Source organism: Ovis canadensis, chromosome 1 (genome assembly GCF_042477335.2).
Source record: "Ovis canadensis isolate MfBH-ARS-UI-01 breed Bighorn chromosome 1, ARS-UI_OviCan_v2, whole genome shotgun sequence".
Classification (NCBI taxonomy): Eukaryota; Metazoa; Chordata; class Mammalia; order Artiodactyla; family Bovidae; genus Ovis; species Ovis canadensis.
The window spans coordinates 93,284,519-93,310,361 of NC_091245.1; the positions used below are offsets into that span (position 1 = coordinate 93,284,519).

The window sequence follows — 25,843 nt, forward strand, 5'->3', positions numbered from 1 at the left end:
AATGTCTTTGTTAAAAGAAAGCAGTACTTAGATCCACTCCATTGCCCAGATGGTCTGCACATGTCACCAGGCTCAGAGCCTTCTTCATTCAGTGGCACAGTCAGGATTCTGATTTAAACATTGCCCTTCTTTTTTTGACACTCTCCCCTCATTCCACTGGGATCTGGGTATTCCGTTTTCATTGCATATTTATTGCTTTACAGAGGACAAAGCCTTTTATAATGAATAAGAAAATTGAAAAGCCTTTTTTCCTCCTAAAAGCCTCTATGACTCACCCAATACACACAAACCACAACCCAATAAAGCCATGATTAAAGTCTATGTAGAATAAATCTCTGAATGAGTAGAGTTTCAAGTTCTGTTACCACAAGTCATCCAAACCCTTTGATGTATGTTGGGCCCTCTTGCTCATAGAACTCATAGAACTCTGTCCCTATCATCACTTTCCCCAGCCATGAATCTTAAGCCTGTGTGATTTCTCAGTGGATAAGAGTCATGTTTAACAGGAGGCACATAGGGAGGGCTTCCCGGAACACATGGAGAAAAATCAGGAAAGTGCCCCAAGTGAAAGGTAAATCCAGAAGAAAAGAATCAGCAGCAAACAGATAGCTTTCCCAGCTGTAATCCTTGTCTGTGCTGAATCCAGAGGCTGCCAGAATAAGTGAGCAAGACTGATTTAGAGGAAATATTGCCCACATTTTCATCTTCTGGCTCTTGTTCTGTGTAGAAAATTGTTTTTTTTTTAAAAAAAAAAAAAAACCAACAGCAATAACCACAGCTCAAACAATCTCTGAAACAAAATATTTTCCAGATAAATTTATATTTATCACCTAGAGCTACAAATCTCTGGCACTGAATGATGCCAACCAAAGAACTTCATTAAGTTATATAAATATATGATTTCTGATATAAGAATACAACATTCATTTGGTTTTATTGCTTCCATCAAATGTTAATTCAGAGAGAACTAGGTGGCCATCTGTTTTGATAAACTTTAAGTAGCTTGAAATCGTCACAATTGCTTCCAGCAAAGTGTCTCTTAGGGCAACTGAAAGCCACATTCTTTTGTGTGTGTCCATGATATTTTGCTCAAAATAGTAAGATTTTTACTTAATGGATAAAAGAGAGATTATAATGGCAGCAGCAACTGTTGTAGACACAGAAGGGACCTGACTAAATAGAGAAGAAATTGAACTGGTTGTTATTTTTAAATGACATTCTTCAAATATAACAAACCATAAATAAACTGTATATCACCCTTTACAGATGAGAGCCAGAGGTGGAAACTCTACATATGGTTGCCAAGGGGTCTAGTTTGAGATTTTCAAGTGCTTCAGTGACTCCTGATGTGGTTTGGCTATGAAATTCATCTACTTGAAGCTGATGGGTGACAAACTCTGAGATGGAAAAGTGCTACTTGTTTTACACACTTAATTGTGACATTTTTTCATTTTTACAGCCATTGCCAATAGTTATATCAAGTGTTATGTAAACTGTCCTCAGTGCAGTAAAAAACAGCCCCTCTGGGGAGTTTTAGGACGGTTCACAGTGTCTAAGGCTAATGAAAATGATTTTTCATCCCTCTGTTATCAAGACAAGGAAACTACAGGTCAAAGAGGAGAGGGTGCTATGGTGTTTGCTTGTCACTAACTTTTTTACAACTAGGATGAGCCTGGTGTGTGGCTGGTGCCTTTGTTTCTTTCTGTCTCAACACCAAATACACGTTCGAGGTCTAACACTTGCAACCCTGCCTCCGCCCCAGGTTTCTCTTTGCAATAAGTCTCTGCCTCCTCGAGACTTGGTTGTAGCTCCCATTGCATTCTTCCCAGCGTGACGTGAATTGGATCTGCCCTTTCTGACTTCTCCCTTCTCAAGGGAGGATAGCAGCACTGACCTTGTGGGACAGCAACTCAGGAGCGTAAGGCAGAGGCTGAATTCCCAGTGACTGGAGCAGAACCAGCACTGTTGTACCCAAAGCCAATTTGGACTCTGAGAACTAAAGATGTGTCTGGTTAGAGTTCCCAAGGGAGAACTGAGGTCTAGACCAAGGGGAGGCCATGTGTGGTCTATGACCTTGCTACTCAAGTGTGTAGTCCCCGGAGTAGCCTCATGGACAACGTCTGGGGACTTGTTAGAAATTCAGGATCTCAGCCTCCTACCCACATGTTGAATCAGATCCCCAGGTGACTCAGGAGAACATTAAAGTTTGAGAAACACTTCCCTGAAAAACTCAGGTCAGGATCAGGGTCAAGGGCACATGGTCAAGGGTTTAGAACTCAGTGAGGATGAGAAACGAGTGAGAGGAAGTCAAGAACAAGCAAGTGGAGGCCAAGGTGAGGGGGCAGGGTGATTGCTGCCAATACCAGGGGGTATTTGATGTGCTATGGGTGTGTGGCTGTAGTTACATTTGGACTAAAAGTTGAAAGAAAGATCAAAATTCTGTGTCTAGCCTACAGTTCAGACATAGAGCTGGAGGCCAAGGAACCTCACTTATCTTCTGTCTGCTTAGGGCCCAGCATGGCACCTGCATGTCGTTGCTGTGCAGTTGATCTCTGCTCATCCAATTAAGTCCCCTCAGCCTCTCCTGGCAGTTATACAGCTGCTGCTGCTGCTGCTAAGTCGCTTCAGTCGTGTCCGACTCTGTGTGACCCCATAGAAGTCTTCCCATCAGGCTCTGCCATCCTTGGGATTCTCCAGGCAAGAACACTGGAGTGGGTTGCCATTTCCTTCTCCAATGCATGAAACTGAAAAGTGAAAGTGAAGTCGCTCAGTCATGTCTGACTCCTAGCAACCTCATGGATTGCAGCCTACCATGCTTCTCTGTCCATGGGATTTTCGAGGCAAGAGTACTGGAGTAGGGTGCCATTGCCTTTTCCGAGTTATACAGCATGGGTGATTAAATGGAGAGTTGCCACAGAGATTGGAGATACAGAGATTCTTGTTTCTCTGTCAGGAGTTTTCTGATAAGATTAAGACATTTTGGTATATTTTGAAGCAAAAATCACCCTGATAAATCAAAAAGGAAGCAGCATCATATCCCTTGAGAGTCCAGGCAGTGCCCAGAAGACCCAGGCTCCCACTGGGGTGTTGACCCATCAATGTGCCATTTCTGCAAAGAGGAGAATGGGGCTGCTGGTTCTTGCTATTATTGTTGAAAAGTTCCTGCCTAGATGCCAAATCTGGAGCCTCATTGCATACCTGTGAATTGTTATTGCCAGCCTCTGCAGAGCCTTTGGAATGAGCTCGGCTTGCAGCAGCCTTCTCCTGGCAAGAGTTAACGCTAAGGTGCAGCTGAAGGAATGTGAAGGCTGGAAAGCCAGCTCGGGGGATTGCTATTGCAATCAGAAGACGGCCCAAGTCCGAGTTCCAAAGTCCTTTGAAGGGATGCCAGCTCGGACACATGTTTCCAATTATCATATGCAATCTCGAGACAGCGTGCAAGCTGCACTTTCATTATGTCAAAGTGAAAGGAATGGTGAGGGCGAGATAAAGGGGGAGAGGCCGCCAGGCCGGAGACTGCACCTAGCCGTGGCTCCGAGTGTCAGCCAGGGCGTCAAAGCTGGCCTCCCACCCAAGTCCATCCCTGGAGCCAGGGAAGCCCGGTGCCCACTCTGAGGGCCCCTCTTCTTCCTATTTACTTTGAGCTTCAAGGAAACCAGCTGATAAGGCTGGAGGAAGTCCCATATTCAGAAGCTATTTGACTAGCCCATCGGCATTTTATTGAATACAAAGATTGAGTGGACAGCATACGGGGAAATAGCATTCACCAGTAGGATTTCACACTGTTATTATCTGAGTTTTCTCATGCTCTGTGTTTATAGGTGAAGCTGGTTCCTTTGCCAGTTTGTACCAGGTTGGCCAATAAGTTCAAGTTTTTCTGTAAGATGAGATGGAAAACCCGAATGAATTTATTGGCTGACCCAATCATTCAGACCAAGGTGAGAGAACAGGGGCAACTGTTCTCTCTCTGTCATCCAGAGCTGGGCAACCTCGTATCTGGGTTTTACCTTGTTTGTAAATCTGGAAGAAGTCCCAGCACAGACAATAATTTCACTCAACTTCTTTTCCTAAACACGCTTCAGAAGCTGTTTCCTTCAGGAAGTCTTCCTGGGTTTACTATTTCCACCTGGTTGCATCTCATCACTGTGGCCATCATTCAGAATCACTGTGGCATCATTGCAGTGATTTGTCTGTTGTTCTGTGATTTTAAGTCAGTGTGTGGGTGCGTGTAAGCATGGAATGTACACTTCCTGGCTGCTTCATAGCTCTCAAGGACTCTCTTTGTGAGTGTACCTGTGTATGCTCCTTCACGTCTGACGCTTTGCAGCCCCAGGGACTGTCGCCCACCATGCTCCTAGTTCCATGGAATTTTCCAGGCAAGAATATTGGAGCAGATTGCCATTTCCTACTCCTGGGGATCTTCCCAAGGGATCAAACCTTGGACTCTTGCATTGGCGGGTGGATTATTTACCACTAGCGCCATACGGGAAGCCCCCAGTGTATCTGTATATTGTGTCTTTAAGTGGGCATCTAGGAATATATAGATATTTATATCTATATATATAGATGTATATATATATCTATATCTACACACATATCTATATCTATATATACACATCTATATATATAGATGTGTATATCTTTACATATGGTTTATACATAATAATTTACTATGTGCCAGGCACTGGACAAAGTGCCTTTCAACTCAACAAAGTAGGTGCTATTGTCATCATCCGTATTTTCCATATAAGAAAACTGAAATGCAGAGAATAAAGGTAACTTGTCTGATATCACTCAGCCCAGCTAGTGGTGAGGCCAGGGTTTGACTGTGGTGGTCTGATCGTGCTCTTCATTAGACAGCAACCTTGAAAAGCTGCTCAGATGATTCCCAGGCAGTGGCTTCTGGAATGACCTTCCGTTTAGACCATTAACCCGTTTCCTGCTGATACAGTGCAGACACAGAGGGGGTGGAGATGTGGCGGTGGTGATGGTGTTTGAGAAAAGATGGGCATTAACTTCTGTCTTAATTACCTTAAGACACTGGTGGAGTGCCTGCCACATGCGAGGTTGGGCCAGGTGCTGAGGGGACACAGATGGAGCACTTCCTTCATTTTAAGAAATAGCCCTGGGTTGGAGGGATTCTCCTCAGGAGACTGCTGCAGGAGGACCTTCCCAACTTCATCTTGGACCCGAGGTCCCTGAGTCATTTCCACAAACCCAGGTGAACTTTGAGAAGGTCAGAGCTTTCCAGTTGCAGACCCAAGTGAATTGGAAGAAAACAGAGCCCACGTGCTTGACACGTGGAAACTCTCAAAGCCAGTGGTATATAAACTTGCCAAGGGATGGGGAAGTAAACACATCCCAGATAGCCAGGGAGCAGTTCTCTGGCAGGGATGCATAAAACAGAAAGAACGGCCTTCTGGTATTCTCCTTAAGGTGGTCTTGGTTTTAGAGCCCATAGACTTGTTCAGAACTGATCGATATGAACTACCAAACTCTGTGCTCATACAGAACAAGCTCTTAGTAAATGCTGATGATCACTATTAGCATTGCTTGTCACGAAAGGGACTGTGATATATCCTGCAGAGCTGTCTGTTCATGAACCTCCTTTGCCTTGTTGAAAGCTGTCCACTCCATTCTAACAAACTTTTAGAGTTTCTCTACCAATTCTACTTTTCAACACTAAAATTTATTATACACTAGGCACACACACGCACACACACACATATACACACACATGCTCAGTTGTGTTCAATTCTTTGCAACAACATGGACAGTAGCCAGACAGGCTCCTCTGTCCATGGGATTTTTCCGGCAAGAATACTGGAATGGTTTGCCATTTCCCCCTCCATGGAATCTTCCCGACCCAGGGATCTAACCCATGTGCCCTGCATTGCAGGTAGATACTTTACCGCTGGAGCCACCAGGAAAGCATTGTGATCCCCATTTCACAGATGAAAAGTAGTATTCCATGATGTCTACTAGCCAGATTCCCTTTACCCAATCTATGTATCTGACAGCAAACAGATATCTACTGAGTACCAGCATTATTGTCACTGTCCTACAATTAACACAGAAGTTATTAAGTTTAGAACAAATTACTTTGCCTTGCGCTTGTATAGAACATAACTGTTTACTTTCAAATACTTGGTTTGGCTTCATGCTCACAACTCTGGGATATAGGGATGATTATCTTCATTTCACAGCTGCAGGAACTGAGGTCAAAGAGGAGCTTGCCAAAGCTGCACAGATAGTAATGTGGGAGCTGGGCCTAAAAGCTCGCTCTGCTGACACCAGGCGCAGTGTTCTGACCGTCACACTGGCTGCATCCTCAGCACCGGGGCAGCGGGGCTCCCACAGCTCCAGTCAGGCCTGTGAAGGAAAGACTGAGCTTACCACTGAGGGGGACCCTGTGGTCTCGGTCGCCCACACTTCTACTCAGGTCTGCTGAACAGCTGCGTCCCCATTGTAGGTTTGGTCCGGGGGAGGCTGGTGCTGTGCTTGAGGGAGAGGGAAGTCATGGGGACAGACTTGAAATATAAACTAGAATCCATGTGTCAAAACGTGGCTCTTGTCCCCCAGAACTGGGAATCTTGTCTCTAGCTGAGGGGAGTGCAGGCCTCACCGGGAGGGCTGGGCCGTGTCAGCCTGTGGACAAGCCAGGGTCTGCACTCATTTTGGGGGCAGGTGTGCTGGAGGGAAGAGGGATCTGGGCTTTTGTGGACCCCAGTTAAGAACACCTCAGTAAGGCAAGTGAAGTGGAAGTTGGCAGGATTTGCAGGTGCTGAGCTTGGGCAGAATATAATGGGCAGTTCTGAGCTGTTTTTTCAACATATTCAAGTGTCTGGGGCTCTGGTGACCCAGCAAGCCCCTGGGGGGCAGCCTGGGTGGGTCTGGAAGCCAGAGCTCCCCGCTGTGTGGATGTTCTGGGGGGGGGGGGCGGGTACAAACTATAGAAGCCACCAGGCTCTGGGTTGTTTTTGGACCTTTCTGAGTCTTCTCAGCCAAACTCACATCCCCTCTCATTGTGTGAAAACTTTGGCTCCCACGCTGGGACTCCAGAACTCAGCCTAGAGCAATGTTGCCTTTGAGGGAGGCCTTAGTGTTAGTGGAGAGGGGGCACCTTCTCTTACCCAGCTGTCAGCCTCAGTCTTTCCTCAGTGGTTGGAGGCTGCCTTCCCTCCAGGCAGGCAGTGGGGTCCCAGTTACCCTCAGGGTCCTGTAGGGCTGGTGGTGGCTCTCCAGGCCCTCCACAAGGTGCAGCTGCTCACAAACAGCCTTGCTTCCCTGTGGATGCTTCTTGAATGCCTCCCTCTCTCCCCACATTCAGGACCCAGGAGGCCTGTCTGGCCCTCAGAGGAAGGTCCCCCCCAGAACTGTTTGTAGGAGCGGCCGGGAAGGCCAAGGCCACTGGTTTTGGAGCCCGGGAAAAAGCCACAGTCACAGGTCAGCGGGAGGGCTGCCTCCCTGCAGCCTTTATCTGAGCAAGTATCTCAGCACAGAATGTTCTGGTTGGTGTTTCTTGCACATAAATCTTTATTCCAATTGCAGTAGCTTTGATAGGAAAAATAGGGCCCATTTCATTATGCTTTCACCCTAATCAAATGTCTCTCATGCCAAAGCTCCCTATGTTTCTAATTTGCCCTGTTTGGATTGGGTTGGGGATGGCGGGCAGGCAGGGGAACAGGGAGTTACAGATGAATGGATCCCACCGTTTCCTTTTTTCTTTTTTAATCAGAGGCACAGTTTCGGCCTGTTACAAGAAACTAGATCGGCCTTTTACCCTGGGGGGAAGAGGAAGGGTAGGAAAGCAAAATTTTCATCCCTATGTAAGTGCTCCAAGTGAAAAAATTCTGTGCCTTTGGGGAGAAAACAAAACACCAGACAGAAATGTTGCAGGGGAAAGTGGCACCTTGAGGATGGACAGAGCCCTGCTCCACGCTGTACCTGGAGTCCCTGTCACCTCCAACTATCTCTAAGACTCTTCTGATACAGCCAGTATGGATGAGCACTCCCCCAGCCTAAACACACACACAATCCAAAAACCCAAAACAACCCAGGCAACTACCCAGGGTGTTGGATTTCTTAGAGGCCCAGGGATCCTGATGCTGGTAAAGATGACACACCTTCCTCCTCTGCTGTGCTCCCATCATCAGACCCCCTGACCCCCTGTCTTTCTCTTGTCTAGTGTTCTCTGTGAGGGAGGAGCAGAGTCCTCACCCCTCCTCCACCCCTTATCCGGCTGTTTGTATTGGTTCTCACTCATTTTTGTCATCTTCTCTGCAGGTCCCATGACCCCATCCACCTTTGGTCACTTGTGGAAGTCACCCCGGTAGGAATTTAAAAGTTCTTTAAAAAAAAAAAAAGTTCTTTTTGGTCTGGTCTCTGGCTCCTGTGACTCTGGACTGATGCTGGGGCCACTGGAAGTTGCTGTGGGGCCGTGAATAGGTGGCAGGAGTGTTAGAGGTCGTCATGTTTTCTGGGGGGAATGGAGTCTTTCTGCAGGAAGCTACCGGGGAATAAATTGAGGGCCAGTCATTAGAACTAAGGCAATCTTAACATGTAATCAGATCTACCTTGACAGGCCTCCTGAGATTATTTTGTTACAACTCTTTGAGAGAGCTTTTCAGCAAAAAAAAAAAAAAAAAAAAAGGCAGATCATCCTCTCACAAAAAGAGCCTGCCTCAGTCTTTGGTGCAAGTCTCCTCCTATCCATCTAGTGAGCCCTTCCAGGACCCAGCCTGGGCCCTTCTGAGGTGGGAGGTAGCTCTATGCCCGGCAGGGATCTGCCTTCTAATGAGGCTCCATGAATTTCCCCAAATGAAGCAATCAAGGCTCAAGAATCTGGGCTGTGGGGCAGGTAATCCAAGGATTAGGTATCTTTGGCTCTGGAATGCAGAACAAAGTTGCAATCCAACAGACGTCCCTTCCTAATCATGCCCGGCTTAGGCTAATATCTGAACCCAGTTAGCTTTCCCTGAAGTGGCACGGCTGGCTGGGAGTGACGGGTCGGTGAGGGTTACAGGTGTGTCTGAGAGAAAGAGTAAGATACCCCAGGTGGCTCAGTGGTAAAGCTCTGCCTGCAATGGAGGAGATACATGAGACGGTGTTTCAACCTCTGGATCGGGAAGATCCCCTCGAGGAGGGCATAGCAACTTACTGCAGTATTCTTGCCTGGGAAATCCCATGGACAGAGGAGCCTGGTGGGCTACAGTCCATGGGGTCACACAGAGGGAAACACGAATGAGCGCACACACACTGAGAAAAACCCAGGGGGTACTGTGGACCCTCCTCCCTGCAGCCTCCGAACCAAGACTTGCAAATGGTCACCCTGGGCCGAATGACTGGAGGGCCAGCACACAAGCTGCTTCCAAAAATTTAATAAATAATGATCTTTTAAAACTGTATAAACTATAAATTACCATGCAGTCCTTATAATTTAAAATAATTTACAGGTTGAGGTAGGGAGGGGCGCAGGAGAGTGTACGGGGGAGCAAGGAAGGGTGGGGGCTGCTGCAGGTCAGGCTCTCCGCCCAGTCTTCCTGCTGAGCACACACACGCAGGCCGTGTCGATCCGGATGAACCGCCAGGCGGCCTGCTTGCCGTCCATGGTCAGCGCCTTGACGAAGGTGTGGGTTGTGGTACAATACGAGTTCCAGTGCTTCGCGTCGATGCCTCGGCACCCGCTGTCCACGGGGTTGGGGTCCCGGCACTTGGTCTCAAAAAAGTACTGTTTGAATACACTGTTGTTGATGTTCACCTCTCCCAGCACCATCACCTCCTTGCCCTTGATGTCCGTGGCGGTTGTCTTGTCCCCCACCCACACGCTGACGCTGTCGCACACCGAGAACTCCCCCCGGTGAAAGACGGGGTGGGATGACGACCGCTTGCTCCTGTGAGTCCTGTTGAAGGAGGCGGCCCCGCCCGCCTCGAAGTCCAGATCCTGAGTGTCTGCGGCCACAGGTGGGGGCCGGGTGCTGAACAGCACACGAGGTGAACGCAGTCGCCGCTTTTTAAAAAGTTTGGGGTCCACAGTGATGTTGTGGGTCTGCCCTGCCACCCTGGCGGCTATCGGCCCAGCCTGGGCGCTGTGGGCTCTGCGGAGGACTGTGTCAAGGGAATGCTGAAGTTTAATCCAGTGGGCTTGAGGGATGGCGTGTCCAGCTGGGACATTGCTCTCGGTGTGCGGTGCTGCCTGTATGCCGATCAAAAGAGCTGTGATCAGAGTGTAGAACAACATGGACATTACGCTATGCACCTGGAATGAAACAGAAATGAGGATTATTCCGCGGGGCGCTGAGCGTTGGATGAGGGTGGTTTCTGGGTACTTCGGAGTTGACCTTCCCAGAGGATGACAAGGAGGCTTCCCCTGGTGGCTAAGGGCAAGGTGACCCTGGAATTTCAAACTGGGACCCTTTTGAGAGTGAAAGGCGATGCTATGACTGTAACGCTAGGGTGACAGGCTTAAACAGGGCTGGCTCAGACAACCTGGTGTCTGGGCACCTCATCTAGAAGGGGTGGGCTTTTCCTGGAAAGAACGGACAGAGTCCCAGAAATTCTGCCCAGTGCTGTGGTATGAACTGGGTGGTACTGCTTAAAGAGTCGCTCGAGTTCTCCACCTGCCAGTGAGGCAGTCTCACCACGGGCAGGTGGTGTGTGTGCAGCAGAATGGCTTGGGGAAGGTGAGTCTGACACCTCTCCCAGCGCTGTGGCCTGCCCAATGGTTTGAATTCCCTGGGAAGGCAGTGGGAAGGGCTGCTGGGGATTTATCTTGAAGCCTCAGCCTTGAACCCACCCTCTGCAGGTAGGAGCACCAGGTCAGCTCTGAGATTTGATGATTGAAAATCCAAACATGCCAATCCATGTCTGGCAAAAAAAAAAAAAAAAAGTATATAGCTCTGGGACGTCTGAGCCAGTCTAGCTATTCAGCCACCGGTGCATGCCTGTAATATTGATAATGTTTTCTCTTTTCATGAGTGATGTTTTTCAGCTTTTCAAATGCATTCACTTCAAGTTTCTTGTTAGCTTGTGACTTAGGTTAGGATTTATCATCTCCCTTTCATATGTGAGGAAAGTGATCCACAGAAATGAAGTAACAGGCCAACAGTTACAAAAACTGAACCAGAAATAGAATCTAAACCTGACCCCTTACTAAGCCAGTCTACCCTTCCACCCTTCCTTCCTCCTCCACTTTCTCTTTCATTTTTAAGTGTGTCTTTTCAAAAATTATTTAATCTTAAGTGAGAATAGACCAAATAGTGTAAATCATCTGTCCCCACTAGCAGTACAGGCTCCTTTTGAGCTCCTGCCAGATGGGACTCTGCACCTAACTGTACTGACTTGCCTACCAGCGACCACCCCCAGGGCAACCTGCTGTGAAACTAGCTCCATTCTTGAGCTCACTTTTGATGAGCTCCTACACACACTTGCAGATGTGTATCAGATGTTACCTCCTCTGGGAAGCTTCCCCAGATCTTCCTGGTAGGGTTAGAGGCACCCCCTAGACAGGGTGTTAAACTTCCAATGCACTCCCTCCCCATATCTCTCCCCCAGGTCATTCTGCTCTCTGCCCACTCTTCCAGCCTGGCATGGGTACCATCTCTTCCTTGAGACCTTCTCAGATCACCCAACCAATAGCCATCTCTCCCCATTCTCAACTTCAGAAGTGTGTGTTTGTTCTTTTCTACTAAATCAGTGTAATGAGAAGAACTCTGCACTGGACCTAGTGTTAGTCCTGTTACTTGTTAGCAGAAACCTACTTAATGTTTCTGAGCTCTGATTTCCTCAATGATAAAAAGCAGGCAATAAACATTATTTCAGGGCTTTTCTGGTGGCTCAGCTGGAAAGAATCCACCTGCAGTGCAGGAGGCATGGGTCCATGGGTTTGATCTCTGGGTCAAGAAGATAACCCTAGGAGAAGGAAACGGCAACCCACTCCAGTATTCTTGCCTGAAAAAATTCCATGGACAGAGGAGCCTGATGGGCTACAGCCCATGGGGTTGCAAAGAGTTGGACACGACTTAGCAACTAAACCACCACAAACTCTATTTCACAGGGCTGTTGTTAGGATTAAATAGGTGCTTATACACCTATTTGGAGAAGGCAATGGCACCCCACTCCAGTACTCTTGCCTGGAAAATCCCATGGATGGAGGAGACTGGTGGGCTACAATCCATGGGGTTGCTAAGAGTCAGACACAGCTGAGCGACTTCACTTTTACTTTTCACTTTCATGCCCTGGAGAAGGAAATGGCAACCCACTTCAGTATTCTTGCCTGGAGAACCCCAGGGATGGGGGAGCCTGGTGGGCTACCGTCTGTGGGGTCTCACAGAGTTGGACACGACTGAAGTGACTTAGCAGTATACACCTATTTAATTCTGAGTCATTCCAATGTCCTGTGATCAAGGACTTTGTTTTCTTCAGTTATATTGCTGCTAATTTGTTCTTGGAGCACACTCCGTCCACGTCTTTTCATAGCACCTAGGTTTACTTCAGTCAGGCTTCTTTTCAAGCCTAGTGATTTGAGACTATCTCCCCACTAGTTATATGTAAGGTCCTAGAGGGCAGAGCCTGTCTCATCCACCTGCATGGCTAGTGGATGAGATTTAATAGATTTACTTTTTTTGATGGAAATGTCATGAGAGGCATCAAAAATGAGAAAAATACAATCACAGAGTGTTCCTGCTGGGGGCTCCCCTTCTGTTCTCTGTAATTGATTATTGTTAAGCTAATTTAAATGATATAAATGTATGTGATTGTTCGGGGTCAGTGATGGGGGGGGTGCAGATATTGTCTGTTCATGATTGTCTCTGGCTGCTGTCCAATTTTGTAGCGTTTCAGCAAATTCATTTCCATGTTCTTTAGTGAAGGCAATGGCACCCCAATCCAGTACTCTTGCCTGGAAAATCCCATGGACGGGGAGCCTGGTGGGCTGCAGTCCATGGGGTCGCGAAGAGTTGGGACACGACTGAACGACTTCACTTTCACTTTCCACTTTCATGCATTGGAGAAGGAAATGGCAACCCACTCCAGTGTTCTTGCCTGGAGAATCCCAGGGACGGGGGAGCCTGGTGGGCTGCCGTCTCTGGGGTCGCTCAGAGTCGGACACGACTAAAGCGGCTTAGCAGCAGCAGCAGCAGTATTTACATTTACATGTCTGTTCTTTGAGTTCTCCTTGGACTTGGTCATACCATCTTACTGGTTCTCTCACCAGTTAATTTTATTGAATAAAAGTTGATACTTGTTCATGGAAAAATAAACAAACAAAAATATGGTTTTTTCTACCCCTTTTTGCTCCAATGGTTTGTGCTTAACCCTGTTACCTCTCCTTGTGTTGCAAATCATGGTTTACTTCTCTGTTTCCCTCAGAGCACTTTGGAAGTGGTGCCATCTGAGTCTCCTGGGGCCGTGCGCAGTGCCTGGCGTGTAGAAGGTCCTCAAACTCTACAAGGGGAGTGAGTGAGAGCGTGAATGGGGATGTCCGCAGCAGCTCGCCATCTGCCTTCTCTCCACCATGACGCCTGGTTTCCTTTGGATGCTGTGCGTATGACCACATGTTGCATTCCTAATCGGTTTTAAAGCAGTGCATTCTTCTTCTCGGTAATGTGCTTCTTTTCAGCTGCTAGACAGCTCTTTGGTGAGATACCAAGAATAAAACCACCAAATTCTTTTCTCTTTGGTTACTTCAAAAAATGTTTGTGTTTGCTCCAGTTCTCCCACCAGCCATGCAGAGAAGGCAGTGACGCATCTGGCTTTTTGGCCGCCACTGGTTCTGCAGGCTGATGGTCTCGCAGATAAATGTCCAGCTGATTAGTCAGTTGGCTGCTAATTCAAGCCTTGGGCTTTCGCTCCCTTTCTTGTTTCATTTCTTTCTGCTTCTCAGAAACATTATCTCTCTCATCAGGTAGATGAAGGGAGAAGAAATGAAATGGAAATTCATCCCTTCATATCCATATTAATAACACTAAAAACTTTGGATAGGGAAATGAAAAGACTACAATGTACTCATCAAATGTATTTGATGATAATAAGGACGCACTGCTCCCTATTTCCCATTACCAGAGGCTCCCACCTCACTCTACAGTCTCCCCTTGGCTGAGCTCATCCTCTTCTAGAGAGTCAACTGAAATGTCTGTGCAGTTGATGCCCATGCCAAGATCTCTGGTCCAATGCCCCCTTGGAAAGCCAGTTCTGAACTCCCAGTTTCATGATAGGCAACTCCCCACGGGTGTCGACGTTTTAAAACCAAGCTGTCCTAAACAAGAACCTTCATTTTCAACGTCCCCACTAGGACCACCATCCTCTCCTTTCTCTTTACTCAAAAGCAGCTGCCCCATTTTGGGCCACTTGATAATTTATGAAAGTAGTTTCACAGCCACTATCTCTTGTGAGCCTCTCTCCCCATCCTCCTAAACATGTTTCTCTGCATCTCTGTTTTCTATTCCTGGAACCACCATTTGCTTCATTTGCCAGCTCCAGGCCTCAGCTCCTCACTGGACTCTGCGTTTTCCTCTCTGCCTTTCATCCAGCCCTTTTTGTCTGTTTTAGTGTCATCTTTTGAAACTGTGCTTTTTGTCCTCACCTCTGTGTTCCTGGTTCAGGTATGCAACCGTCTCCCAACTTATGTCCTGGTTGCCTACCATCCCTGGTTGCTCCATTTAACTTGCTGAAGCACTACTCTGATCACATCACCATGCTCAGGAGATCCAGAGGTGAGCAGTTGTCTAGGGAGCCACTAGGACTGCTCAGCCTGGCAGATAGACCCTGCCTTCCATCTACTCCCTCCACATATTTTGCATTCCTGGCAAACAGGTCTCCTCACAGGCTGTGCCGGCTCTGTGCTTCCCCGCCGCTGCCCTCAGTTCAGACTCTTCTGTGCCAGGCGTTCTCCCCTTTTCCCCTCCCCCTACTGACCAGTGCCTTTCCTGCTCCCCACCTCTGCTGGTCAGAGTCCTTCCCGTCGGCTACAAGAGTCCGCTTAAATGCCACGTTCATTGGGGAGCTTTTCCTGTTTTCAGAGAAACCAACTCTCTTCCTTCTCCATAAAGGAGAAGCATTTCCTTAAAATTCTCTTACAGCATTGTATTCTGCTCTTATCCTCCCTCCTAAAGGGCAAAGTCCCTGGAGGCAGAAGCACATCCTGTTCATCTTTTCCCGTGCAGGTGACCTAACCCTCACAAGGAGCTCCACCTCTAAGAGTCTGGGTGTGTGAACAAGTCTCTTCCTTCTGTGTCCCTTCATTTCTCCATCTGTTTATGGTATCTTTCAGCTCTGACACTCTGAGTGTAAGCAATTATAAAGTTTTCTGCTCTGCCTAGAACTCTGCTGGTTCTACTCAACTGACTACATGGAGTTCTTAAAGTCTAATGCTGCTCCTCAATACACTGTCAAGGTAACCCGTGTTTGTGGTGGTTGTTTATTTGGTAAGTCATGTCCAACTCTTCTGCAACCCCATGGACTGTATCCTGCCAGCCTCCTCTGTCCATAAGATTTCCCAGGCAAGAATACTGGAGTGGGTTGGCCATTTCCTTCTATAGGGAATCTTCCCCACCCAGGGATCCAACCTGCACCTCCTGCATTGGAAGGCGGATTCTTGACCATTCGGCCACCTGGGAAGCCCCTAACCTGTCCTCACTGGGGATATTTGAACACAATGGAGATTTGCATCATGAAGAGATTGCTTTATTGTTTCATTAAGATTTTAAAATGTTGAAAATATATCTCTCCTTTAGGCTTTAGAGCAAAAGGATTTTTTTTTCCCTAAATTGACTTACTCATAATAGTAGGCACCTATAATCTTTTTTTAAAAAAATCTTTTGTTTAAAAAATAATGAGTAGATAAGAAATGAAAGAAAAAATTAGTACATATTTTATTCTAGTGATTTAAAGTACAAGGCACAGTTCACAAAAGAATATTCTCTCCTTGGTTGATGTGAACCAGGGAGGAGTTTTATTTATTTATTTTTAAAAACAAACTTTGAAGCCTTACTTCTGAAGTGGTGACAGCCCTCACTGGGGTTTCACTAAGCAGAGACCTGTGAGTAGTAGAAAGATTACCTGGGGAAGATGCAATTAGGGGCTTGCAGGACGGAACATGTTCTGTTTAATGTGTGAATGTCTGTGTTTGTCCTGCTCCTACCAGAATGAAAGATAAATGACTAAGAGTAGGGGGACCCGCCGGGGGCCTACTTCCGTCTATTCAAGGGCCACCCAGCTTCCTTGCCCTCTTCTGGGCTGGAGGTACATTCTGTGGTTTTCCAGTCATTCACATACTCCAGGAATAAGAGAAATTTCCTGCACCAGGTGGATGATTTCACATAGGTGTTCTCACCTGAATAGGTGGCAAAGCTGCTGGGCAGAGCTAAGTAACTGGTCCATCTCTGTGGGCAAGACAGCCAGTGCCTTTCGGTGAGTGTGCCTTTGGACATGCCTTGTAGAGGGAGTGAGAGAATCCCTGCCTGGGCTGGAGGAGTGCTGAGAGGGAGCTGTTAGTGATTCTTAGACTAGCGATTATATTGGTGAACCAGGGTCACGAAATGCTAGCTGGAGAGGAAATCCTTGTGGCTGAGAAAATCCAGCCTCCTTCTCCATCTCATTCGCCACATTAGAGTGTGGGTCAGGAGTCATTTCGTGTTTTACACTTGGCCTCCACTCCAAATGTAAACTGACTGCTGTCTTCAGCTCTAAAGACTGGGACACAGTTGGTTGTTGGGGCCTGCGTGGAGTGAGAGAGGAATTTTAGGGCCCCTCAGCTTCTCAGGCAGAAATCCCTGAGGCTGCCGCAGAGAAAGGCACTGACGGTATAAAATCCAGGTCCTCTGCTAGCATCTCCCAGGCTGAATTTATTATGGGGAAGCATGAACTGGAAGGCACGTCAGTGCTGATCAAGTCCGGAGGTTCAATGCATTATAATCTGTATTGATTTTTGCCCTTGGAAGGCTTATTAAACTACAGACCGGTGGGCCCATCCCCAGGGTCTCTGATTCAGTAAGTTTGGTGTGGGGCCTGAAAACTTGCATTTCCCACAGCTTTTCTTGGAAGAAAAGCTATGACAAACCTAAACAGCATATTAAAAAGCAGAGGTATCGCTTTGCCGACAGAGGTCCATATAGTCAAAGCTGTGGTTTTTCCATTATTTACGCATGGAGGTGAGAACTGGATCATAAAGAAGGCTGAGTGCTGAATAACTGATGCTTATGAATTGTGGTGCTGGAGAAGAGTCTTGAGAGTCCCTTGGACACAAAGAGATCAAATCAGTCAATCCTAAAGGAAATCAATCCTAAAGGAAATCTTTTCTTGGGAGAAAAGCTGTGGGAAATGCAAGTTTTTCGGTCCCCACACCAAACTTACTGAATCAGAGACTCTGGGGATGGGCCCTCCAGTCTGTAGTTTAATAAGCCTTCCAGGGGCTAAAATCAATGCAGATTCTAATGCATTGAACCCCTGGACTTGATCAGCTCTGACATGCCTTCCAGTTCATGCTTCCCCATAATAAATTCAGCCTGGGAGATGCTAGCAGCGGAGCTGAATTTTATACTGTCAGTGCCTTTCTCTGTGGCAGCCTCAGGGATTTCTGCCTGGGAAGCTGAGGGGCCTAGTGAATATTCATTGGAAGAACTGTTGCTGAAGCTAAAACTCCAATACTTTGGCCACCTGATGCAAAGAGCTGGCTCATTGGAAAAGACTCTGATGCTGGGGAAGATTGAGGGGAAGAGAAGGGGGTGGCAAAGGATGAGATGGTTGAATGGTATCAATGATTCAATGGACATGAGTTTGAGCAAACTCCTGGAGATAGTGAAGGACAAGGAAGCCTGGCGTGCTACAGTTCATGGGGTTGCAAAGAGCTGGACACAACTTAGTGACCTAACAACAACATCCTGTCCAATCCTTGAATCTTAGAGAGGAGAGAAATGGACCTCAGAGAGGCATGGTGACCTGGGGTTATGCAGCTAGTGAGTGGCAGGCTCTGCATGCGGGCACTTGGCATTGCTCTGCCTCAGCTGTTCTGGAGGCAAGAGGGCTGAGGCTGCACATACACTATAACTAATAGATCCTGGGCTGCATTTATTCAGCCTCCAACATCAAAATGAAAATCCCGTTCAGCAGGCTGTAAGTTTTACCTTCCTGAAGCCATAAATCCAGATCCAGGGAGTAATTAGGTACTTAGTTATTTTATCTGGTTTATCAGGTTTTCTCAACATCATGTAGGCTTGATCCAAAAGCGCTTAAAATGCCCATGACAGAAGTATGCAGTCAGAAACTGCTAGCAGGTGCAGGTACCTGTGGATTTATCGTCTACTTCAGGGCAGAGTGGAAACGGAATCTACTTATCTGAATTCTTAGAGACATCTTAAAATGAATGAGGAGAGATCATAATTACATCTTATCAGTTTATTGGGCATAATTGTCTCATTACCCAGCACAACAAATCTGGCAGGTGGATCTTATTCTTCCCATTTTATAGAGAAGGAAACTGAGACACAGTTGAGAGTAAACATCTTGACCACAGGCAGAAGCCTCGTGGAAGAGGAACTCACCCTTGTTTCCAGACTTGGAGCTCTCCCTACCCTCCACTCCACAGGCAAGGGCATGAAGGGTGATCAGGGACCTTCAGTCTCCTAAGATCACTTGTTCAGACAGATCAAGAGCTGTATGGAGGGTCTGGTGCTGTCTGTCTCTTGGAGGTCCTGTATTCTGATCCTTTAGACAGGGTGGCTCAGTGTCTAATCATGTCCCTGAAAACTGTGGGACCAGCCTGAAAGCAAGAGTGACATCCTCTTCAGACAGGCTCGGGGGGCCACATGTGGGGCATCACTAGGAGCCACCCGGGACTCTTCTGATTGACAGCTAGCACTAAAGTCCCATCCTCAGCTGCAGGCTTGTTTCCAGCTAGCCTGGCATCTCTAGAACTAGGAACCTTGGTGAACCAGATGCCCTGTGGGTGCTTACCTTAGTGTGGCCAGGACAGAAAGCTGCTCCCTTGGAAAAGCCGTTATTGGGCCCAGACGCTGAGCTGAGCTTGGGTCCAGCATGCCATCCAGCCCCTTGGACTGCACGACCCCAGGCCAGGACTCTGTGGGAGGAGAGAGCTGGCATTAGATGGGTGCTTCAGCGCGTTGTCTAGCAGATGGGTAGCTGTGCCCCAAGCAAGAGGATAAACCTCATTTTCCTGAGTGTTGGGACTCTGCCAGCATCAGAGCCAAAGAAGCTGGAGCTCAGCTACTGAAATTGCCAGGGGCTTGACCTTGCCCAGACGTGGGGCGGCACCCACCTCTCATTCTGGTGCCAGAACTCTTGGTATCTCCCTGGACACAGTCTATGGTTGATCTTATGCCCTGTGTAGGCACTTCTAGTCCCACATCAGAGTCCAGCTCTAACAGGTCCCTAATCCAGCATCAAAATGGAATCCTTCTGTACATTATACACAGAGATATAGCATACCCAACTCTGGACCAGTATACCTAAGGTAAATTATTCAGAAGATAAAGTCCTGACAATGAAGAACAAGCTGGTGCCTTGATGAAACTCCAGACCAAGTCATGGTGGAAAGCAAGACAACTTAACCACTTGATAGATAACAGAGAGCTCTTACGGAACTAGGATGACAATCTCAGAGATCAAAGTTTAGCAAAGACGCATTTTAGGAATCAGGAGCTAGGGAGCTGGTGCAATGAGAGAAAAAGTTCTATTCAGTTTTAGGTTGTAGTTCCTGGAAGCAATTAGGTTTCTATTCTCCTTTTACCTTTATAAACCTTGTATACGTAGGCACTTCACTCATTCATTCAACAATATTTCCTGAGCACGTATTTCTACCATGTACCAAATACTGTCCTAGGTGCTAGGGACCCAGCAGTGAGTAAGATCAACGAGGTCTGTACTCCATGGAGTTTACAGTCTTATATAAATAAACATAACATCTTATATTCTCTACATGCCCTGCAGGTAAGCAGGATAGGATGATAGAGGGTGATGGCGGGGTATAGTGAAGGGCCACTAAAGACAGGATGCTTAGTGGAAATGGTCTTCCATCTCTGAAGAAATGATCTTCAAGTTGAGATCTGAAAGATGAGAAGGAATGGGGGAGACAGCATTTCAGGCAGAAGAAACAGTAAGTGCAAAGGTCCTGGGGGGTCGAAACAAGTCAAAGATGCCGAGCATGTAGGAAAGAGACCTAAGAAATGAACTGGAGAGAGAGAAGAATGTAGTGGGCAGCTACGTGTGCAGGGGTGTAGTGACAACTACGGTTTCACCCTTTAGGCAATGGGAGAGGAGCGGAAGGCTTTAAGCTGGAGGGAGACATGAGATATTTTTACAAATGAGTGAGTGAACTATTAATGTCTACCGTAGAATTTTATTGTAGGTGTGGATAGCTCCCCCCGCCAAAAAAAAAGTTCCAAAATGACACCTGTATCTCTCCTATCTAGATTATCTTTTCAGCTCCTCAACCCCCCTTTCCCAGCGTGCCTTTTCCTAGCGTGGACCCCCTCCTCCATCTCCCTGCAACACCCACTCTCAGCTTGAACTACCGCAGCAAAGGTCGGTGAAGACACCACAGCCCCCAAATCCCTGATCATGCAGAGGAGCTGGAGGACAAGGTGGTGGAAAGGGCATGGAGTGATTTTCCTGCTGCTGCAAATTGTGAAATTAAGGACTGGGATGTTATCTTTTCTCTTTCTTACCCACTCTACTTAAAATATCCTTTTTCTTCAGAAGTACCAGAAATAGCTTCCAAACCTCAATTGGGGTTGAGGCCTAGAGATGAACACTTACTCAAACACTAAAAAAAAGTTAGATTTTGAAGCAAAGGCCTTGTTCACCCTGAATCATGGTTGAACTGAGCACAGGAGGGGGAGGACAGCAGGTCCTCCAGGTAGGAGGAGGTGGGCATTCCGGGATCTGGTTCCATCACTCACGGAACAGGATCTGATCGATCTGGTCCACAAACCCTTCAACTGGGTGTTTGACCAAATCTGACTGGTCACCAGACTGGAAACTACAGAGCTTTGTCCTGGCCCAAGTTGCCAAGTATCTTTAGGCCTCGCTGATCTTTCTCCACAGATGAGGAACCAATAGGGATGCTAACTAAGGTCCCCTGAAGCTCTGATCGCTGTGAGTCTATGGGCACTAATATTTCCAATCTGCACCCATACTGAGCATCTAAGGAATGCTTTCCTTTCTGTACAAACACTGGGATTCATTTATTTCATTGTTTAAACTCTAAACTTGCAGGCACCACACCAGCCACTGTGCTAGGTACTAGGGACACAAGAATGAGACGTAAGCACAACATCCAAGAGCAAAGAAGCTAGAGGTGAGGAAAGCAAATACATGAACAGCATTTAAAGCACAATGTACTAAGTATGGTAGATAATTCTGACATGATGTGGGAAACAGCAGAGGGAAGAATTCACTTTATCCGGCCAGGTCATAGAGGAAGTAACATCTGAGCAGGGTTCTTAAGGATGATTAGGACTGCATCAGGGAAGAAGGGAAGGAAAGCTATCACAAAGCCCCAGAAGTCCCACATGGCTTAGGAGGGGGTGTTGGGGAGGGTGAGAAGAATATGTGGTGTTCTTATACAGCAATAGAAGGAACTTATGAGCATGCAGAACTCACTGCTGTGGCCTACCTGCTGACTATACCTTCCAATGTGACACAAAAGCCTCTACTTAAATCTAGGGAACAATCAGGGAAGTAACAGTGACTCTGAAAACATTCTATATATTCCACTATATGCCAGGGTGGCCTCCAGTCTAGCTGATTTGAAGGGGAGGGATGGTTGATCTAAATCAAACATTCCACAACTCCTAGGCAGAACTGCCTTCTTGGGGGATGGGCTGTAGATTGACCGCAATAGTCCCCTTTGCATTCCAGGGCCCCCTGCCAACCACATCTAGATGTCTGATCGCTCTCTGAGACCCTGTCTTGCATCTCCTTTGGTCTTCTCTTGTTCAGTGTAGGTATAGGTAGTTTGCTACTGGAGACCACAGTTTCCTGCCCAGAATACTGAAATCCTAAGTGATTGTCATAGATATTATTGTCATTGTTTTTAGTCTCATGCTAGTGAAGGTTGGGGCTCTAAAATTAAATCTGATTTAAATATTACCAATTTCTAATGCAATGATATTAGGAACAAACAGCCCCAAATGCATATCTATTTTTAAAACCTTGTCTTTTCTCATGCAGTAATCACTTAATCAGGGAGCTTTTTCACTTTTATAAATGCATGGAAATAAATCCCAGCTCATCTCAGGACCATATTCTATTCCTCCTTCAGGGCATGAAGGAATACTACCGTAATCTGGTATTCCTTCTAGACCAGGATAATGCTGGGTCTCAGGTATTCCTTCTAGACCAGGATAATGCTGGGTCTCAGACTTTAAAGCACTGTTTCTCAAAGTGAGGTCTACCATAATACTAGCAATATCTCAGAATTTCTTAGAAATGTATATGCTACCATAGGCCTAGCCATGCTTAGTGAAACCCAGCAAATCTGAGTTTTAATCCCTACTGCTGATACTGATGCATACCTATGTTTCAGAAGCACTGTTTTGGAGGGTTCCACTCTGGACCCCCTCCGAATGCAATCTCCCCCTGGAGTGAGGGAATCAGGGCTGAGAGAGAGTGACAACTCAAGAGTCAGAATACTTCTGCAGGCTGCCTGCTTGACCATAACTTTCCATATCACAATTGACATTATGTCTAGATCATGCCTCAGAACCCCAGATCAATCAGCCTTGAGTCAGCTGGAGCTAAAGTTCTTCTGAAGACCCCCTGAAGTTGAGCATGTTTGTATGGCCCTCTTGGTTGACACTTGTCTCAGCCTCCCTTTCACTCTCATAAGGTCTCAATGATATTTTGGTTAGTTTTGAAATACAAACTATATTTTGTAAAGCTTCCAAGGTGACCCCGAGGAAAGGTCAGGGCTGAGAATCATGGCTGCATAGGATGAATGGAAAACTTGACACTGGCTTTGATGAGCTAGCAATGAAGAAAAATGATCAAGAAATGAACATATCTCAGAAAATATAAAGTGCAGGTATGGTCACACCATAGGCAACAAGAATGTGTGAGCATATAGCTCGCAGACTCTTGAGGGGAAGTTGTCCCTGCCTCCCCTTCCCACACTCCATCCCCAGAATTATCTAGGTATAATTGACATTTGTGAATTTTGAAAGTTTTTTTCTTTTTTTAACTCCTGCACACCACTTAAAATGTTCTTTGGTGTTGGAGCTATGATTAGCTTATTATCAAGCCCAAGGACTATTTGCTGACATTTTTAAAAACAAAAATTGGGAGATGCTTGACCAAAAAGACTTCTTAGACCACTCATCCCTCACAGGTACTGGGACCCAATGGCTAGTCCTAAGACCAGCTTACTTCACATCAAAATGCTAGAGTAGATGGCGTGAGCTTCAGCCCCCTCCCTCCTGAATTCCACCTGCTGGAGTTCTGTGAGCTGGGAAAACTCGCTAGGGAGGTTGGGCAGCAAGAACATGTTGCTGAGGGCATAATAATAACTGTTGGTGCTGTCGCTGTGGTTTTCATTGCTGTAACTGTTCCCCTTAATTCTTCCCTCTCTCTGTTAGTTCTCACTCTGAGCCTATACACAAAGAAAATCTGAAATCTTTTACATTGAAAGTCTCTTTTTCTAATTTTTAGCCTAATCAGACATTTTTTAGTATGGAATATGACTGTGAGGTTTGCTGACTGGGAGCTCTTTCTTTGGGGAAAAAAATTCAGTTTTGGCCGTTTCGAGATGATTTGACATGTTTTAACTATTTAGTGGTTTTGGCACAACCGATAGGAAAATAGTGCATCTGGCAACAGGACTTAGGAAGATATTCAGGTTCAGCAAAACCGCTATTCTGTTTTTTGACTGAAAGTTTCAATGCTGACAATTCTGAAGTGTCTTAACACATTTCTCTCAAAGAGAAATGGTCCTATGGCTCTTTCAGAGATTCTCAGATGAATTACAAACTCTTCCTAGCAGTTCCCCGGAGAGGCAGCTCAAGGAAGAAATCATCATGGTGCTGACCTTGAGGTTCAGAATCAATCAGCATTTGGTACAAATGTGTGTAGGCTTCTGGGTGTGTGGTGGGACACAGTTGTCATGGTGCTTGCCCGACTGGATCTATGAGTTGTGGACTCACAAACTATGCAATGTCAGTGCATTGAGAGGTTTTCATAACATGCGTAATCACAACGACACGAATGTGGCAGAAGGTAAGATATCTAACACAGCAGCCTTCCATAACAGAGCTGAAGCCAATACATTTTTGCAAGAATGTGCTACTAAATAACAGTCCTTGTAGTGTAGCCCATCAGCTTAGTAATACTAATGATATATCTATGATCTACATTTGAGTGCCAAAAACAATCCAAGAGTTTTTCATACTTTTCTGCAACCCTAAGAAAATATCTCCTCAGTTCCAACTGGCTGATTCTTAAACCACAAGAAAAAGATCCATTTCAGTTCTATGCTGGGCTTTTCCTGGCTATTGTTTGCGTACTTGGGACTAAGAGCAGACAGAAGTACTGGGGAAAAGGGCAAACTCTAGGGTTGGTTGGAATCAAGGTTTGCATCCAATAATATCAGTGCCTACCAAGGCCTCCAGCCTACTGTAGATCGAGATGACCACCTGGGATGGAATACGTGAATGAAAACAAAACGCTGTCAATGAGAGCCAACTGGGATCCAAGCTCTTTATTCCATTTGCTTTATCAGATTAACTATCCTCAGCTCTTCTTGAGCAGGCCTTTTCCTCTCAGTGTGTGGTACGTTTTCCAAGCAACAGGTCAAGCAATGTTACAATACATAAGTCTATAATGCAGTTCAGATGTAACTTCAGAAATTAAGACCAGCTTAACATCCACAGCCCTGAAAAAGACCTGGGAAAAATCCTGACTAAACAGACACACAGTGTTCTAGGGCTTTAAAAAAGGCAGGCAATTCATCCTTCCATGAAAGAGGGATAACACACAATCTGTGGGACTTGAATGTAAAAATCCCTGTAGAAGGCCACCCTTACTCATTAAAGAGTCCATGAGATGTTGCTGTTGTTTAGTTGCTAAGTCATGTCTGACTCTTTTGTGACCCGATGGACTGTAGCCTGCCAGGCTCCTCTGTTCATGGGATTCCCCAGGCAAGAATACTGGAGTGGGTTGCTATTTCTTTCTCTAGAGGATCTTTCCAACCCAGAAATTGAACCTGCATCTCCAGCATCTCCTGCATTGGCAGGAGGATTCTTTGCCATTGAGCCATCTGGCTATTTCTATTGAGCAGCTGGACTTCAATTTCACTGCAAAAACTGTTGCACCCCAAACACCCTGCTTCCAAGAAAACATGGATCACAGGCAGCCAACACATTCTGGGGATACCGAGTCCCAAGGGCACATCAGATACCATCCCACTCCATACCCCCTCTAGGGAGCGAGTGACAGCTCTCTCGCTCTTCTGTGCTGACATTTCCTGGCTTGTCTGCTGACTTCACACTCAGAAAATCTGACTCAAGGCATGAAAGAGATAACGCAGCCCAGCTTTGCCCAGGCATGCCGCACATGCGAATCCTAGGTAACCCGAGGCTAAGATAAGAGCTGGAAATGAAAAATTTATTTGCATGTATGTGTTTGCCAGGAGGCTTTGGGCTATTTTAGCTACTTCCTGTGTATGTCTTTAACAATCCCAGCCCCAACTGGGCACTTATTATACAGATCATATATGCCTGATGGGGACTGTCAGAATGTCAATGGGCTGGTTAACTGCTGTTTAGTCGCTCAGCTGTGTTCAACTCTTTGCGACCCCATGGGCTGTAGCCTGTAAGGCTCCTCGGTCCTTGAAATT

General features: G+C 46.5%; 1 protein-coding gene and 1 long non-coding RNA gene across 4 annotated transcripts in view; one reads left to right on the forward strand and one right to left on the reverse strand.

Annotated features, from left to right (window-relative positions):
• Positions 1-25,843, forward strand: part of LOC138929725 (uncharacterized) — a 259,119-nt gene that overhangs the window by 182,119 nt on the left and 51,157 nt on the right. The gene's annotated exons all lie outside the window — the stretch shown is intronic.
• Positions 9,366-25,843, reverse strand: part of NGF (nerve growth factor) — a 56,424-nt gene continuing 39,946 nt past the window's right edge. For both annotated transcript variants that reach the window (XM_069601643.1, XM_069601632.1), the window contains exons 2-3: positions 18,949-19,072; positions 9,366-10,258 (exon numbers count right to left, since the gene is read on the reverse strand). In XM_069601643.1, coding sequence (XP_069457744.1) covers positions 9,521-10,246 — 726 coding nt within the window. In that variant the 5' untranslated portion in view covers positions 10,247-10,258; positions 18,949-19,072 and the 3' untranslated portion in view covers positions 9,366-9,520. The remainder of the gene's footprint in view (positions 10,259-18,948; positions 19,073-25,843) is intronic.